At 37.1% G+C, this 17,136-nt stretch overlaps 1 protein-coding gene across 1 annotated transcript in view; it reads left to right on the forward strand.

Moving 5' to 3' along the window:
- Window positions 1–1,237: 1,237 nt before the first annotated feature.
- The window catches only part of LOC114663992 (ovochymase-2-like), an 88,005-nt gene continuing 72,106 nt past the window's right edge, over window positions 1,238–17,136 (forward strand). Inside the window, exons 1-8 of the mRNA XM_051928942.1 lie at window positions 1,238–1,445; window positions 2,102–2,146; window positions 3,003–3,100; window positions 3,187–3,284; window positions 3,539–3,711; window positions 9,591–9,686; window positions 9,959–10,110; window positions 14,757–14,940. Of these exons, the coding sequence (XP_051784902.1) occupies window positions 1,280–1,445; window positions 2,102–2,146; window positions 3,003–3,100; window positions 3,187–3,284; window positions 3,539–3,711; window positions 9,591–9,686; window positions 9,959–10,110; window positions 14,757–14,940 (1,012 nt within the window). The 5' untranslated portion in view covers window positions 1,238–1,279. The remainder of the gene's footprint in view (window positions 1,446–2,101; window positions 2,147–3,002; window positions 3,101–3,186; window positions 3,285–3,538; window positions 3,712–9,590; window positions 9,687–9,958; window positions 10,111–14,756; window positions 14,941–17,136) is intronic.

Here is a 17,136-nt window from a genome sequence, read left to right on the forward strand (position 1 = left end):
ACAACACAGGCAGCATTCAGGTTTTCTTATTCTGTTAGAGATCTACTGGATAGCCTACAATAAAATCAACCATTTCAGGTTGTTTCAAAATATTAGAAAAAGTTTTCAGTGCACAAAGATCTAACTTCATATGCATATGAACTCTTCCCATAATAAAATTGGTCGAGGAGGAACCACACAACCCAGTAAAGAACTATATTGTGCCATTAAAGAACCAGTATTTTAAGAGTGTACGTGGGCTGTACGGTTTCCCGTGTGGTCATAGGATTAACAGTTTCTGAAAACACGGTAACTTACAAATCCTACTACATAAATTCTGTCAAACAGGTATTTATCATTTTTGTAACAGCTGCTACTTTATTATTTTCAAAAGCACACTTTAATTGCTACAAGAGTTATTGTAGTGCCAGACCCTAACCTAGTCATCACATGTACTGTAGTAAGCCCCATTAAAATCCCTTCTAACATCATCCCAATAAACCTATGTGGGTTTCCAATTGTAAGGACAGAGTATTAAAACAAACCATCTCAACACCATGCAACTCGTCAACATCATTTTCAGTTGTAACCAACAGACCAATGGGGTAGCAAGTTTACCTGGAAACAAACATCTACCCGTTTTCTAACACGTTTAATATAAACTGCTTAAGAGTTTAGGTAATAGAGAGAGGAATGGTTATAAATAGCATTTAGGTGAATGCTTTTCCAAAGATAAAATAAAAAGTGAATTTATCCCCAAGTACATTCTTGGAGATGTTTCGAGTCATATGCCTATCCAAAATCAACTTTACTTTTAGCTGTTATAAAAATTAAACCAATTAGCATTAGGGTTATGTTAGTACAAAAAGCATCACCAGCTTTTCCTTCAGTGTATATTTCGCTTTTTTAATTCGCGGCACCTAAAGCTCTTTCAACTTCATCTTCATTGCCACCCATATTTATTCTACAACAGCAATAATCACATAACTACGGCGGAAAACATAAGTTAATGCAACAATGTTGAACTTTGGGGGGGGGGGGAAGGCACCGTCACCAACCTTGAAAACACCGGCGGTTGTCCTGTTTTTCTGAATGTGTTCAATCTAAATAGGATGACTCGGACTTGAACGAAATTTGAACTAGAATTACAAAGCGCGCGTCCTAATTAGCTCACACGGCACAGGTGTTGCAATTGAGGGCGCGTGCGCAGAGGGTAAGAAGCGGGTTGTGCATGTGTAGCTGCCTGAAAGTCTTCTTAGTTGGCGCTAGAGTGGGTTATCACTTTCTTGAATTAGTTTTTATGTTTGTTTTATTCGTTTCTTTTCTTCCCATACTCTGTTACGTGGTGCATGACATTTATAGCATATTCGTATCAGGTGAACATCAGGACGACCTTTTCATTATGGGAGTGCGGCTGGAAATGCTGCTATTCGCGAGTATTTTTATTTGTGCTTTTCTAACTTTAGGTGGGTAACGACTCCAGTTCTTCCACGTAAACTTCCATTCCGCCGTTATTGTGGTGATTGATAGCTTAAATATTCTGGCCTAGTGAGAAATAACTAATAAACTCAAAGCCATGGTGTATATTAAATAAGCGTATACTTTTCCACATTTAGTTCAAGTGTAAATGCCGCCGCCGAGCGGCAGAGATGTCGCGTGGTGTTCACGCATCGTTTATGAAGTATGTTTGCGATGTAAGTCATCGGTGAATGCCTTTTTCTGTTCGTGATAGTGAGTTTATTGAATCCTTAGTGTATTGGTGTGCACGTTAGGGTTTCGCAGACCTACCTACAACCAGATTTACCAACGCACATTAATAAAATTGTAAAATGTGTTGAAATGTTACTTTTTTTTCCCTTTCCCACGCTATACATTATTACTTGATGACGAGGCTACCCTACGTCTCTACTACTGATTTTTTTTTGTTGTTGTTTTTATCTCCTTCACATACAACCTTCCCGTAAATGTTTTATTGAATCAAATTCCATACATCTGCAAATACCTCGAACATTATGAAAACTGTCTCCCCAACAGTCTAAAAACTTAAAACTATTTGTATTGCAGTTTGATTTAGTCATATTCACTATGTGAGCCTGACAGTTTGATTTGTTGATTTTTTTAGATCGTGTTTCCGGTGGCCCGTCCGAGAGATCTAGTAAACCAATGGGTGAGTCACTTGTAGGCCATGTAGAAGTATATGGCTGGTCTTGTCCGTTGTCCTTGGCCCAATGATATGTCTGTAGCCTTTTATTTAAAATTGTATTCGGCAATTAGTTCTTTTAGTGTTCGATATTTGTTCTGTACATTTATCATTTTGATATCTGTAGCCTTTAATAAAAATTGCGTTCACTGCTCGCAGGATAATTGCGTTCATTGCTGTGCCCAGGCTCCTTGCAATGCTTAACTGAACTAGTTTGAAAATGATTGTGAGAAGCTGTTCACAAAATATATTTTTTTCATGCTGTTGTTTTTGCTGGAAAAGCATAAAGTGGAGGTCTGTCCTTTTCATATAAAGTTGCATGCTACATGGTTCTTGTGGGATGTAAACCAGTAATATAGAGGGCACATTTACTGACTGCTACTGAATCTTGTGGGTATTGTGGTGATGCACTGGATATCTCTGTCTTATTCAAAGTTCTTTTAAAACCTGTGCTTAGTCATTATTTGTGTAGTGTTTGCATGCCTACCCTCCCTACACTTGTGGAGGGGACTCCATTCCACATCTCATATATAAGCTGGCTATGTTGATTGACAATTTCAGATTGGCTCTGTAAGTGTACATAAGTGGACCCTGCATTGGACTGGAAGCCTGACCAAGGTGGCTTCCTGCATTTTACAGAATGCAGCTGCTATAGCCTCCTGTACCCCACTACACTTTCTTGGATTAAGCAAGTTTAAGAGCAGTTTGTTATAGAAACCTATTGCTTCCTTTTCCCAAATTAAATCTGCATGTATAAAGAACAGTGTTTTTTTTGTTTGGGGTTTTCTTTTTGTCTCCCCCACCTCTCCAAATGTGCACACAGTCCAGAAATGTGGACGTAGAGAGTCGACTGCTTCTGCTGAGACATTCTCAAGGATAGTGGGAGGGGAACCTTGCACTTCAGAGTTTGCTCCCTGGCAGGCAAGTAGACCAATGAAGAAATGAATATCTCTGTGCAAGAGGAAGGCAGTGTGTCAGTAATAACTGTGCTGTATTCTTTTTTTAAGGTTTCCCTTAAAAATAAAGGCTCTCATTTCTGTGGTGCAAGCATAATTAGTGAAGATTGGATATTGACAGCAGCTCATTGCTGTGTAGTCTTTCCCAGGTGGGTGGCTTCCATATTTTTGGACTTGGTAACTGAGCATGATAACAGGCTTATTTTGGGTCAGTCTGACAGGTCCGTTTTTTTTTTTTTTTTTTTTAAATTAAACCAAACCAAAACAGTTAGATTTTTTTATGTCAGTTCCTTAATCATGAGCATTCTGAACAGTATTAATAGGTTACTTCTAGGTGATCCTGCTTGAATGTTGTGTGTGTGTATAAGCAGTTCTTTTAATGTGTTTTTTTTCTTTTTTTTAGGTTACGTGTAACCAGCGTGACCGCCGTTGTGGGTACCGATAATCTTCGTAAGACAAGCTCTAATGAACAGATTCTGAAAATTGATATATATCGTATACATCCCCAGTTTGACTCCTCAAACCCTGTCAATTATGATATATGTGTAATCCGTGTCACTGAGAAAATAGTCTTTGGTAAGGGTCTTTAAACTCTAGTGCTGTAATGTTAAGTCATGTTAACATGCTATGATTTTAGCTGATCTTAACCACACAATGTAACCTGTGCACTTTTAGAACACCAAAAACAGCACTCAAGGTCCATTAAAAATACAAAGTTTTTCAAAATTATAAAAATATAAACTTTAATGATGGTACTTGATAAAAAGCATAAGATGTTACAAATCCTTGCACAAAACTGTAGTTTTTCTGAGCCAGTGAATAAGTTAACCTCTTTTTAAGCTTAGCTGCTAAATTGTAGAATTACATTTTGAAAATGCTTGTTTAAAAGTGACCTGATCACTGCATTAATTTGTTGAACTGTGTAAATACCAAGCAATTTTTAAATTGCACAAGTTGTTTAAAGGTGTGAGAGAGTTCCTATATACAGAGGAAGAGGATGGCAAAGAAGTGGGATAGTCGGAAAGATGCAGAAAGTAGATGAGTACAAGGAGATAAGGCGCAAGGTGAAGAGAGAGGTGGCGAAGGCTAAAGAAAAGGTGTATGATGAGTTGTATGAGAGGTTGGACTCAAAGGAGGGAGAAAAGGACCTGTATCGATTGGCTAGACCAGGGGTAGGCAACGTCGGTCCTGGAGTGCCACAGTATGTGCAGGTTTTTGTTCCAACAAAGTTCCTTGACGAGAAGTCAATTATTGCTGATGAAGCACATATTGCTTAAGTGACATTTTAATGCTTCATTTTAGTGGTCTCGCTTGTTAAGGTTCTCCAACCTTAATTGCTTATTTCAATCTTAAACTGCTGCATTCAGTGTTTTAATTGCTCCTTATTAGCAATAAGATGTAAAACAGGGGTAGGCAATGTCGGTCCTGGTGAGCCGCAATGGCTATAGCTTTTCATTCAACCCAATTGCTTAATTAGAAACCAATCATTGCCAATCTCAGACCTTATTTAATTTTATGGCTTGTTAGTCTGTGCAATGTAAGGCTTTTATATCGTAGATTTTTTTCCTTTCCAAGGATATCATCCAAATGATTTGAAGCCTAAAACAGATCATTTTCAGTCTGTCACATTTTTCTATCAAGTGTTTTATTAAATCAAACCGTACATGATGAACACACACAGATGTAATTGGAAAAAAGCTAGCTGGAGAACTGCTGGCTGCTTTGTCTTTTACATCTTATTGCTAATAAGGAGCAATTAAAACACTGAATGCAGCAGTTTAAGATTGAAATAAGCAATTAAGGTTGGAGAACCTTAACAAGCGAGACCACTAAAATGAAGCATTAAAATGTCACTTAAGCAATATGAGCTTCATCAGCAATAATTGAGTTCTCGTTAAGGAACTGGGTTGGAACAAAAACCTGCACATACTGTGGCTCACCAGGACCGACGTTGCCTACCCCTGGGCTAGACAGAGGGACCAAGCTGGGAAAGATGTGCAGCAGGTTAGGGTGATAAAAGATAAAGATGGAAACGTACTCACAAGCGAGGAGGGTGTGTTGAGCAGATGGAAAGAGTACTTTGAGAGGATGATGAATGAAGAGAACGAGAGAGAGAAGAGGTTGGATGATGTGGAGATAGTGAATCAGGAAGTGCAACGGATTAGTAAGGAGGAAGTAAGAACAACTATGAAGAGGATGAAAAATGGAAAGGCCGTTGGTCCAGATGACTTACCTATGGAAGCATGGAGGTTTTTAGGAGAGATGGCAATGGAGTTTTTAACCAGATTGTTTAATGGAATCTTAGAAAGTGAGAGGATGCCTGAGGAGTGGAGAAGAAGTGTACTGGTGCCGATATTTAAGAATAAGGGGGATGTGCAGGACTGCAGTAACTACAGGGGAATAAAATTGATGAGCCACAGCATGAAGTTATGGGAAAGAGTAGTGGAAGCTAGGTTAAGAAGTGAGATGATTAGTGAGCAGCAGTATGGTTTAATGCCAAGAAAGAGCACCACAGATGCAATGTTTGCTCTGAGGGTGTTGATGGAGAAGTTTAGAGAAGGCCAGAAGGTGTTGCATTGCGTGTTTTGGACCTGGAGAAAGCGTATGACAGGGTGCCTCGAGAGGTACTGTGGTATTGTATGAGGAAGTCGGGAGTGGCAGAGAAGTACATAAGGGTTGTACAGGATATGTACGAGGGAAGTGTGACAGTGGTGAGGTCTGCAGTAGGAGCGACGGATGCATTCAAGTTGGAGGTGGGATTATATCCGGGATCGGCTCTGAGCCCTTTATTTGTAATGGTGATGGACAGGTTGACAGACGAGATTAGACAGGAGTCCCTGTGGATGGACAGGATTAGAAATGAGCACATTAGAGGGTCAGCTCAAGTTGGACTGTTGGGAGACAGTCAGAGAGGCGAGATTGCGTTGGTTTGGACATGTACAGAGGAGAGATGCTGGGTATATTGGGAGAAGGATGCTAAGGATGGAGCTGCCAGGTAAGAGGAAGGCCTAAGCGAAGGTTTATGGATGTGGTGAGAGAGGACATGCAGGTGATGGGTGTAACAGAACAAGATGCAGAGGACAGAAGATATGGAAGAAGATGATCCGCTGTGGCAACCCCTAACGGGAGCCGAAAGAAGTTTAAAGGTGTGAGAGAGAGAAAATGATTGAACTTAGCCATAAGTATTAAGGAGGAGAATTCAGGCAGTCTGGTGTTGGCAGCCAATATAAAGTGGGTCTTAAGTGGCTTCTCCTTTGAAAAAATTAGTTTGCCCTTTCAACTATTGAGTTACTGAAAGTTGCTTAGTACCTTTTTATAGAGCATTTGGCTGGCCAGAGCACTTCTGCTGGGAATTTGCAGCAAATACGGGTTGCGTATCCCTTTTATTCAAAATTCTAAAATCAAACTTTTTGATTGCCGTGATGTCACTAGTGGAAAATTCTTCATTAGCAGTCTGTTTTATAAAACTTTGCTTGTATTTGAGTGTGAAAATATGTATCTCAAAAAGCATGAAAATGTGTATTCGAAAACTCAGTGTGTTATGCACACATTTCTGTGCAATTTACCTTTATAAGTATCAATCATGTCTGTTAAAGTATTCCCCATGAGAGACTTAGCCTTGAGCACCACTAATGAAAGACTGTCGACAAGCTTTGTCCCCTGTGAAGAGACATAACACCTACATGGCAATTTGAAAGTGGTCCTTAGTGGCAGTGTTTAAAGGGAGCATCTATTGTAGTGCCTCTCTGCTGCATTCTGAGGGTTAACAGAATGTCTTTGCTTACAGTTAACTTAATCTGCTTTGTTCTTGCTATGTGCTTTTTTCCAATAGGAGTTTAACAAATTAGTCCGATTACCAGAAGAAACCCGGACTCTACTGCAAATTGCCTTTTTATGTTGACAGAAACATTTGTTTTATGTATGTGTACCCATACCATATGAAAGCTGAATGTATCTCCTTAGTCTTTTGGTTAATTGCTTCCAGTGTGGCAGGCATGATGGAGTGAATATGGCTGAGATATTCCTAACCTGCTGGCCAGCATCTGAGAAATGACAACAAGTAGCAGATATAAACTGATAAAACAAGTTCAGTGCAAATAAAAGCAGTGTTGGCAGTCTTAAAATGGAACTAAAATAGTCTTATATTAAATCTCAAAAGTGATGAAAACGATATACTGTATTTGTCACGTCAATGCGCATTATAATGTTGTGACTCTGCTATGATTACCATGCATGCAGTGTCATAGCAGTGAGACTGGATAAAGAACTTAATGGCACAAGATGGCTATAGAAATGACTGCCAGCAGGAACAAAGGGGTGGGGAGTAAGCTGCTGAACCAATAACTGCGGAGATACCAGACTTGGCTGGATAGGGTTGAGAGAGCATGTGTGGTGAATGGAATGCAACGAGCATGGCAGTGTGGCAGGATAAATCTCGTGATTGAGTCTGATTTAGTTCACTGTGTATAACACCCTTTCCAACAAACAGCCAATGCAGTTCTATGACGATGCTTCCCACAGCCAGAACTGTATATAGCTCAGTTTACTCTTTTTTTTCTTTGAATGAATTCAGTTCTTCAACCTCTTTGCCTCCACTCTAATAAACTAGGTCTTCCTTTCCATTTGTTGACCCATGAAGAAGTCCCTACAATAGTAACAGCTTGATGATATGAATATGTGCGAGTTGTGGTTTGACTACACTTTTATGCTTGATCAAGGATGTCCCCATGATAATTCATAACTTGTATGAAAATATTTAAAAATCTGAAATTCTTTCAGGCATTTAGAATCAGCAATATTCCTTGTACTAAAGTCTTGGGGACTAGCAGTATCCTAAAAAGACCATGCAGCTACAACAGATCATAGTTTACTTTAATTTCAGCTTTAACCCCTAAAAAGGGAGCATAAATTCATTATATTAACGCATGAGATTGATTACTTTTTATTTGTACAGATAAGCAGCGTTCTGCTTGCTTGTCATACAAAAACAACCAAGCAGATTTTTAATAATTTTGCATGTAGGAATGTTCATGAAATTGTGCTTGTATATTACACTTAACTTAACAGTTTATAGAAGTTCAAAGTTTTATCCCCAATGAGGAAACACAATCCAGTAGTTTTAGCCCATCTTACATGCCATATCAATGATTCAGCCATTCACAAGCCATTCAGTTTATTAATGTGGGATTAAACCTCTAATTGTAAAAACCACACTAAACCAGGAAATAATAAATAGTGTTCATGGTTCCACCCCAGCAAGGAGTTACTGCAGTTATGGAATATAATTTATACAAAATGGTAAATTCTCAACACCGAGATCAGATAAATTGATAGTTCTCGGTGAGGTAGTAAAGATGACGGATGGGACACTTACATTTCAGGCAGCAATAACCAATGGGTCAGCATCTAAAAATCATATTTGCTTCCTTACTTAAACCATTATACAAATATACCTGGTCAACTCCAGGTACTTTGGCTAGTTTTTTTTTTTTTTAAACCAAAAAAGTCTTTTGTCACTATGTCACTTTCTCTGTATTGCTAGAGACGACATAGTTCTTTGGTAGACTTCAGCTGCAGAACCTGGACCACAAAGAAAAGAGACTTTTTCACTCAAATATATTTCCAAGTCACAGAGCATCATGCCTGTATTCTGATGATACCAATTATTGTTGGCAAAATTAAAACTTTTTCTGTCCTCCTGTGTACCAAAGGGCCAAATTCAGCATTGTTTAAATCGGTGGTTCCCAAACTCGATCCTGGGGACCCACTGTGGCTGCAGGTTTTTGCTCCAATCAACTTTTGTTTTTCATTGGACTCTTAGAAACTGGGAAATAATGATTCCCTTCATTAGTCTGTGTTTTTGGAGTCCATATAGAAATTTCAAACTAAGTTTGGTAGATTTCTATGAAAATGTAATAATCAGTTATACAGGGAATATGTATTGTTGGTTTTTTTTTTTTTTTTTTTTTTCCTGAGTCAGTATTTTCAAGCTAATTTTCATTCTGCTTTTCCAGGTGTTCTAGTTATTTAATTATTTACTAATTAGCAAGTGTGACACTGAAGTTGTTGCTGCTTTCATCATCCTGGTGTCTGCAGTGCTGGTTAATTGTCACTATTAGGGTTAAACAAAGGGAGCAAACTATACAGGAAAAGGGAAAATAGGAAAACGAGAAAAGAGAGTTAAGCATTTATCTTTAGAAAAAAAAAACATTTCTAAATGTCTTGTAAAAACCATACTGTTTTTTTTTTTCTGAATGCAGAATAATAGAGTGAAAAAGACCCGGCTAATTAAATGAGATCAGTTGTTATTAAGAACAGTTATTGATAATCAATTGTGAATCTGGTTGGAACAAAAACCTGCAGCCACAGGGGGTCCCCATGATCGAGTTTGGGAACCACTTTAAATTATTGGAATACTTCCCAAGAGCTAAACAAACTGTATTATTTCTCTACAGCATCAAGTGTTCAGCCAATCTGTCTTCCAAGTCCTGATACCAACTTTCATCCCGGAACACTCTGTACGGTTAGTGGCTGGGGAAAGACCAGTGAAGGTGAGTCTGTTCCTGAAGTACTTCCTGACTTCTTTACCACTATGCTAATCTTTAAAGTTGTATGCTTCTGTTCCCAGTTATTTGGGATTTCTGCGGTACTCAGATTTTGGTGCCTTAAGGTATCTCTGTAGTTCACTCAGTAGTGCAGGAAACCTGTAATGAGGAGCAAGCAAGCTGTAATTGAATAACCTCAAACCAGTGTTCCTTTTTTGTCAAGATGCTGTAGGTTTGTGGCTGCTAGAGCTTTTAATTTATTTATTTTAATTCCATAGGTGGAACAGTTTCACAGACACTTCAGCATGTTAATCTGCCCCTTCTACCAACTGCAGAATGTAATTTAGTGTTGATGAATGCAGGTGCTGGAGAAATGGATCTCACTATGTTATGTGCTGGCTTCCCAGAAGGTGGCCGTGATGCTTGTCAGGTAAGACTAAGGCTTTTCAAACCTTGAACTTATTTACTGTTTACCCTGCTTATGCTGAAAGATAAAATTATCACCTCTGGTTGGAGATTCATGCTTCCACGGTACGCCTCCAGCATCGGTTCACTGTCGCAATGCTTTCATTGCAAAGCTAGTAATGTTGATTAAACCTGTAACTCTAAACGATGGTATTAATATGCCTGTTTACTATCATGAGGCAAGAATTAGTTTATTTTCTTTTTAGAAACCATTTTATAATACATGATTCAGGATTCGATAGTTAAGGACATACCATATTTTTAGATTAAGGAAACATCATACTAAATATGAATGTAGTTGCTCTAACATCTATTATAGTAAAGGCTATCATTCAAAATATTTGATATTTACAATTTTTCTGGAACCTCGTTCAATAAAAGGTGAAGTTCCATTAATGACATTAATTTGTTACAAAATGAGTGATCAACAGGCATGAAAGTGAAGGTATAAACCTTGGAGTTCTCAATAAAAGGGAAAAAAAACTTAATTGTTTGTATTGAACAATGTTTGAAATGACCCAGGTTACACGGGGACCTTAATCGTCCATTGTCTTGAATTGTGTTTTCTTAATTTTGTTCTACACAGCAATTAAAATACTGATAAATTTCAAGTGGAGTAATTCAACTTTCAAACATTTTCCTGGTTTTTCATTTCAATGCGTAATTGTTCTCCTGTGAATATTTGGATATTTACATTTCTATTGGCTCTGTTTGAAGTAGATACAGTCCTTGCTTATTATTCTTCTGGATTTGTCATAGTTATATAGTCAAGAAATGTATAACATAGTGAAGTGTAGCTGTTTAAACAGAAGACTGGGACCCTAAACTTATAAATATGTACTTGTCCAGAAAGTGAGACAAATCTCTTAAATTGCTTTGTAGATATTGTATCTCTCTCTCTCTCTCTCTCTCATTGCTGTGTACAATTTCTTGTATTAGGAATTTGTCATTTGTTTCATACCCCAACTTCTAAATTAACGTTATTAGGTCATCGGTCATGCTTGCCTGCTCAGGATTCATCTGTTCCTGTATTGTGTTCTGCCTTTTTTGACCACAGAGTCTGTATCATTCTTTGTTTTTTGATTTGGTGCAACGCCCGAATCCTACAAATTGCACTTGGACAGTGTCCCTTCTCGATTACTTAAGGGTTCTGTTGAACCAAGTACCATTGCATTAATAAATGCTAGCTTGGTTTCTGGTTGTGTTCCTGCTACCTTGAAACATGCTGTGCTGCAGCCACTTATTGTTTTTTTTTAATATCTGGACTGTTTCAAATTCTGCCATTCTTGTACTGCTAGATCTTGTCTAAGCTTTTGATACTGTGGATCTTAAATTTTTTTTTCCCCACCTTGAACAATATGTCGGCATCTAAGGTTATGCCCCTAAGTGGTTTAAATCTTATCTAAGCAATAGTAGGTTTTTCTGTTCACTTGGGTGAGTTCTCATCCTCTTTTAGCACCTCTTACTTGCAGGGTTCCATGCTTGGACCAGTTCTCTTTTTGTTATACAAGTTAACAGTTCAGCCTAAAGGTAACAAGTATGGCTTCTCCTTTCATTGCTGTGCTGATGATGCCACTAAAATTGAAGCAGAGCGAGACAATAAGATCCACCATGAGTGCTTGAATGATATTAAAACCTGGATGGCAATGAATTTTCTTAAATGAAGATAACTGAGATTGTGGTGTCCTAAAGTTTAGAAACTTTGAGTGTGTCTGATATTGCTTTTCAGCCCCTTGGCATACATCATAAAGCTTCACTTAGGAACCTAGGTGTGATATTTTGACAGCTCATTCAAACTGAACACTAGCGACCGTATGCTAAAAGTAAACAATAGAAATAAACATAACACAAGTATCCAGCACAAGTTGTACAAGGTGCCAAAAATGGGAACCCACAATCAGATCTAATCCTCCTCCCTCAAATGCTACAGTGAAAGAGTACTAAAGTTGAGACATACCTTGTTAAAATTGAAGGGGGCTTCAAGGATGACACACAGCACATTCTATACCACAAAATGGTCATTTGGAAATCTGGACACATTAACTACAGATGTAAACAAAAATAGTTTGAAATTTTCATGTTGATGGTATGACCATTTCATATTATAGAGTCATGGATATTCATCTGACTTGGAGGGCCCTAATACATAGAATAAAAAATAATCAAAGAAGAACATTAGTGATATACAGTAAACTATTGGCAATGACTATTTAACAAAAACAATGGAAATGGCCTAAAGTGACACAGCCATTGTTGCATCTGTAGATAGTAAAACCTGTCCAACATTGGAAAATGCAGGGTTAGCTCAACTTTTTAAACTGTATTTTAAAAAGTTCTGATTTAGAAATCTAACAATCACTTGTTTGTATGTAAAGTAGCCTAGTGTCATCTACACATGCATAGTTGCATAATTACCTGCTTACTTTACAATGTGGGGTTCTTGGCTCTGTAGGTGAGGCAGCAGGATGCTGTAGTGTAGTCTGTTTAAAAAAAAAAAAAAAAAAAAAACAAAGAGGGCACTTGTACAAATTTTGATATTTAATCAATGTAATGTTTTATATTCTCTGCCTTTCTGGAGAAATGTTGTGCTGGAAATCAAGACAAAAATATGTAATACTAAGTTGGCAGAAAACGCTATCGTGCTTTTATGAATATTTAACATTATCTGTAGTTACCGAAGATATCTAACACGTTAATGACGATAAACTTAAATACTTTTCGTATAGTATGCTAACATTGCAGATATGCTACATAACATCTCAAATATATTAAAGTTAAAAAAATGAAAAACAAATATTAAAAAACAGGAAGGAAGAAAATAAAACAATCTGTTTAAAAATAGGATGTCAGTTATAAGCACAAAAAGCTTAGATTCACTATATATAATCATACATACCATTAGTTTTAATGGCTCTAAAGTTTCTTTAAATATACTGAGCTTTTTATTCTGTGAATCCATACCTGATTCTGCTGCCACTGTTCTGTGTCAGGAAATGTATTCAACTCCTTCTTCAAATTTGAAAAACTGTACAGCTGCTCTTTTTCCTCCCTTTCTACGGCATGGGGCGGACTGTGGAAGGTAGTCTTCAACCTGTAGCTGAACCCTTCTCAAAAAAATATGGGTCTCCCACATTGCTCATTTCTCCTTGAGTATACCTGGAGTGGTTAAGGCTGGGTTCTTCTCCTAATACAAAATTACACAACATGTAGCAGAACAGTTGCCACACCCCAAAGTGAAAGACATTAAGACTTGTTGAATATACTAAACTGCAGTGCTAAAGACCATCTTCATTATTGCATTTTAACTGAAATTTCTTAGATGGCGCTTATGGCTTTTAAACAAGTTTAGTATTTTTCAGGTTGAAATTTATATTTAAAAAAAAATTCAATACCTAGAATACTTTTCTGGTCTAAAATGCAGGAGAGTCCAATATGAATTTTTTTTTACATTCGATCCTAAGGATGTTTGACTATTTTAATCTGCGTCTTGAAATTGCACACAGTAAAACATTTTTGTCCGATTCAGCCATTTTAAGACGTGACCAGCTGCACACTTCACCTCACTGCTCTTCTTTTACTACAGCAATCTTTCATCCCCAGGGATATGGAAAAATGGTCTGCAAGTGTTGATGTTGTCATGTTAATGCAAAGATGTTAATTGCTGACTCTGTCCTAATCGTTTTATAAAGTCCCACAATTATTCAAGTTTTTACACTTCATTAATATTTTGAACCCTTATTGCACATTTTAGTCTTAAGCAGCTGTATTTTCGCTTTCTAATTGCTCCTTATTAGTAACAAATGCAAATGACACAAGAAACCAGCGGTTCTGTATTTCGCTTGTTTCCATTTACACCTGTGTGTTTATTGTGCACTATTTGGTTTAATTAAATACTTGGAAGGAAAGTGAAGGAATGAGAATTACAAATCTTTATTATCATTTTCTGAATGATATCCTTAGAAAGGGAAAAACAGAAATCTAGGATATGTGAATGACTTGATATGGCAGAGTTGAAGCACTAACAAGCCATGAAATTTAAGTACTGGCAAGGATTGTTTTCTAACTAAGCAACTGGGTTGGAACCAAATCCTGCAGCCTTCCAGAACTGACTTTGCCCACCCCTGATCTATAGTTTAGTTGTAAAGTTCAAACACATTTTGCTGACAATAGTGTGTGTGGTTTTAATTTCTCCATGCCATAGTGCCCAAATATATGTATTTAGCATATTGAATATTTAAATTACAGTACTTTTTTGTATTTTTACAAGTAACCAGGTTTTGAAGAAGCTCTTAAAGTGCCCTTTTTTCTTCACCTTAACAGTCAAGTTTGATAGAGAAGTCTCAGGACTACAGACTGCATAATTGCAGCAGTTTTGACTCCAGAAGAGAGCTTCAAATAATGTTTTTGAAACTTTCTGTTAATCATTTTAAAGCCACTTCTGACACTAAATAAGCACCCTTTTTAGAATATTCTGGTTTCAGTGGCTGGAAATTGTGATGGGTATAGATCAAATACATTTTGTGTATTTAACCCAACCTCCTTGTATGGAAGTGGGCAAAGCAGGAAAATGTAACTGATGGCTTCTTTTGCAACCCCCTTTCCATATTCTAGGGAGATTCTGGAGGACCACTGTTTTGTCAACAGGGCACTGGTCCTTGGTTCTTGATGGGTGTCACTTCCTGGGGCATTGGTTGTGCCCGAAAATGGAGTACTAATGACCCTAATCAGTCGGGAACACCTGGCATATTTGCAAATGTGAAAGCACTGCTGACTTACATCTTTGAACAAACTTCATGTAAGTTGAGTTGTTTGCAGAAATGTAACTTTTAATTTCTTTTCAACCGTTCCTCCATTCTTTTGAAGCAGTTAATGTTTAATGAGACTTAATGACCAATACATATTTTTCACTTCATTTGCTTACCTTTTCTATGCTCCAGTTTAGGAAGGGGATTGGAGCAGTCTATGTAGCCCATGTAAAATCCTTTTGCACCTGGATATGCATGGCTGTTCAAACTCTCACTTCTTGCATAGTTTTGCCAAAGGAATTGTTCATTGTCCCTAATGTTGTCCAAATGGCATCATGGAGCAACTATGCCTTTCAAGGCAGATTTTCTACTTTAGGCATTCAGTAAATATTTTTTTTTTAATCAATTTGAAATTCTGTAGCATTACAAGTGGTGTGCTTAGAGCAGAGTAAGTCCAACTCTGGTAATGGAGGATTACAGTGGCTGCAAGTTTTTCCTTCATACTTATTAATCAGTGACCAATTTCTTCTGTTATATGACACTTTCCCTTTTTAAGATTACATCCTTTGGCTACCATTTAAGGAAGAAAGAAGCAATTCAAACAAAATGAGATGAAATGAGCCAACAGATGACCAGTTAAGTCAGGGCCTCAAGCTCCAACAAATATCACCTCAATCAGTTCATTAATTAGAAATAGTCTTAAACCTGTTATTTACTTCAATGGCTTGCTGGTGTGCTCATTCTGCCGCAGCAGCAATTTTCAAAACTGATTTTTTTTTTCTTGGAGTATCCTAAATATGTTATGTTTTGAGGATCTGAGAAAAATCAACTGGCCGCCTTTATTTTCAGATTTTGTTTGTTTGGATGCTAATTAAGGGCCCGGAGTCTTAAACAATTAAAAAAGGCAGTATTAATTAGCATCATAAACCTGACTTTTGCATATCTTGGCTTTTGCCAGATTAAGATTAGGAAAATTTTGTTACATGCTCATAACACACACTAGTACATCCTCAGACTTTTTTTTTTTTTTTTTTTTGGGACTTCCAATTTGTAGTAGGACAGTCAAGTGAGGATCGACATTACTGTATTTTACATTTTATATATTGCATATGAAAACATTTAAACCTAAATTGACTAGGCCTGATGCTGCTTTTTTTTTTTTTTTTTTTTTTTTTTTTTTTTTTTTTTTTTTTTAATATAATTATTTCCATTAACCAGAGCTCAATTTCAGCTCTTCCGGTAAAGAATTTTAGCCAGTAAGGATGGGTGCATATATAGTAATAATAATAATAATAATTCATTACATTTATATAGCGCTTTTCTCAGTACTCAAAGCGCTATCCACACAGGGAGGAACCGGGAAGCGAACCCACAATCTTCCACAGTCTCCTTACTGCATAGTATTAACAAAAGCTTGCATAAGACTAGATTTCATCAGAGGTTTCATGCTGGCTCACTTTTTTTTTTTATTAGTCTGAATTCTAAATTCCATTTAAATCAGTCTTTAGGTGCTCATGTCATTTGGTGCTGAAAAGGGTGTTTATAGTTACGTACTGTGTTTGGGTTTATTTTTTATTTTTATTTATTTTTTTTTTTTAAAGAGGACACTGCTTGTAAATAGTAAGTTTTGTTTGTAAGTTTATGACCTAATGGTCTAATGTGCAATATCTGCTGGATTGAATAATAGCAGTGCTATTTGTTGTTTGTACTCTATTGGAATGCATTCCACTAGACATGCGTGTTTTTTTCTTTGGTTGTTTTTTTTTATTTTTTTTTTTTTTTTCCCTTCCTATCATATTATATACTGCCAATGTTAGCACAGCTTCTTTGGCTGCACAATGCCATACTTGTATGCAATGCAAAATATATATTTTTAAAATCCTTTACCTATATGTGAATTGATGTGTTGCAATATTCATCTATTTCTTTCCCATGCAGCATATTTTTTGGCAAGACTGATAGCTATGGCCATTTTCACCAACTGCCCACTAGTAAAAGAACTTTTGCAATGACCCCTTTCCATGTGACATGGTGAATAAATAAAGGGGAAAACCTTCACGTTTGAAGCCATTACTAAAGCTTTTAATGTAATTTTTGGTTTAATTTTATGCATTGGAAAAACCAGTATCCTTGGTTCTTTTTTTCTAGAAAACAGGATTGGTGTGAAATCTGGTTACAGTAACTTGGGTTTCAAGGAAATCGTCAATTGCCTTCCAGAAAACTTGTATTTTGCCAAGCCTGTTTCT

The sequence above is a fragment of the Erpetoichthys calabaricus genome, chromosome 1, assembly GCF_900747795.2.
Source record: "Erpetoichthys calabaricus chromosome 1, fErpCal1.3, whole genome shotgun sequence".
Lineage (NCBI taxonomy): Eukaryota > Metazoa > Chordata > Cladistia > Polypteriformes > Polypteridae > Erpetoichthys > Erpetoichthys calabaricus.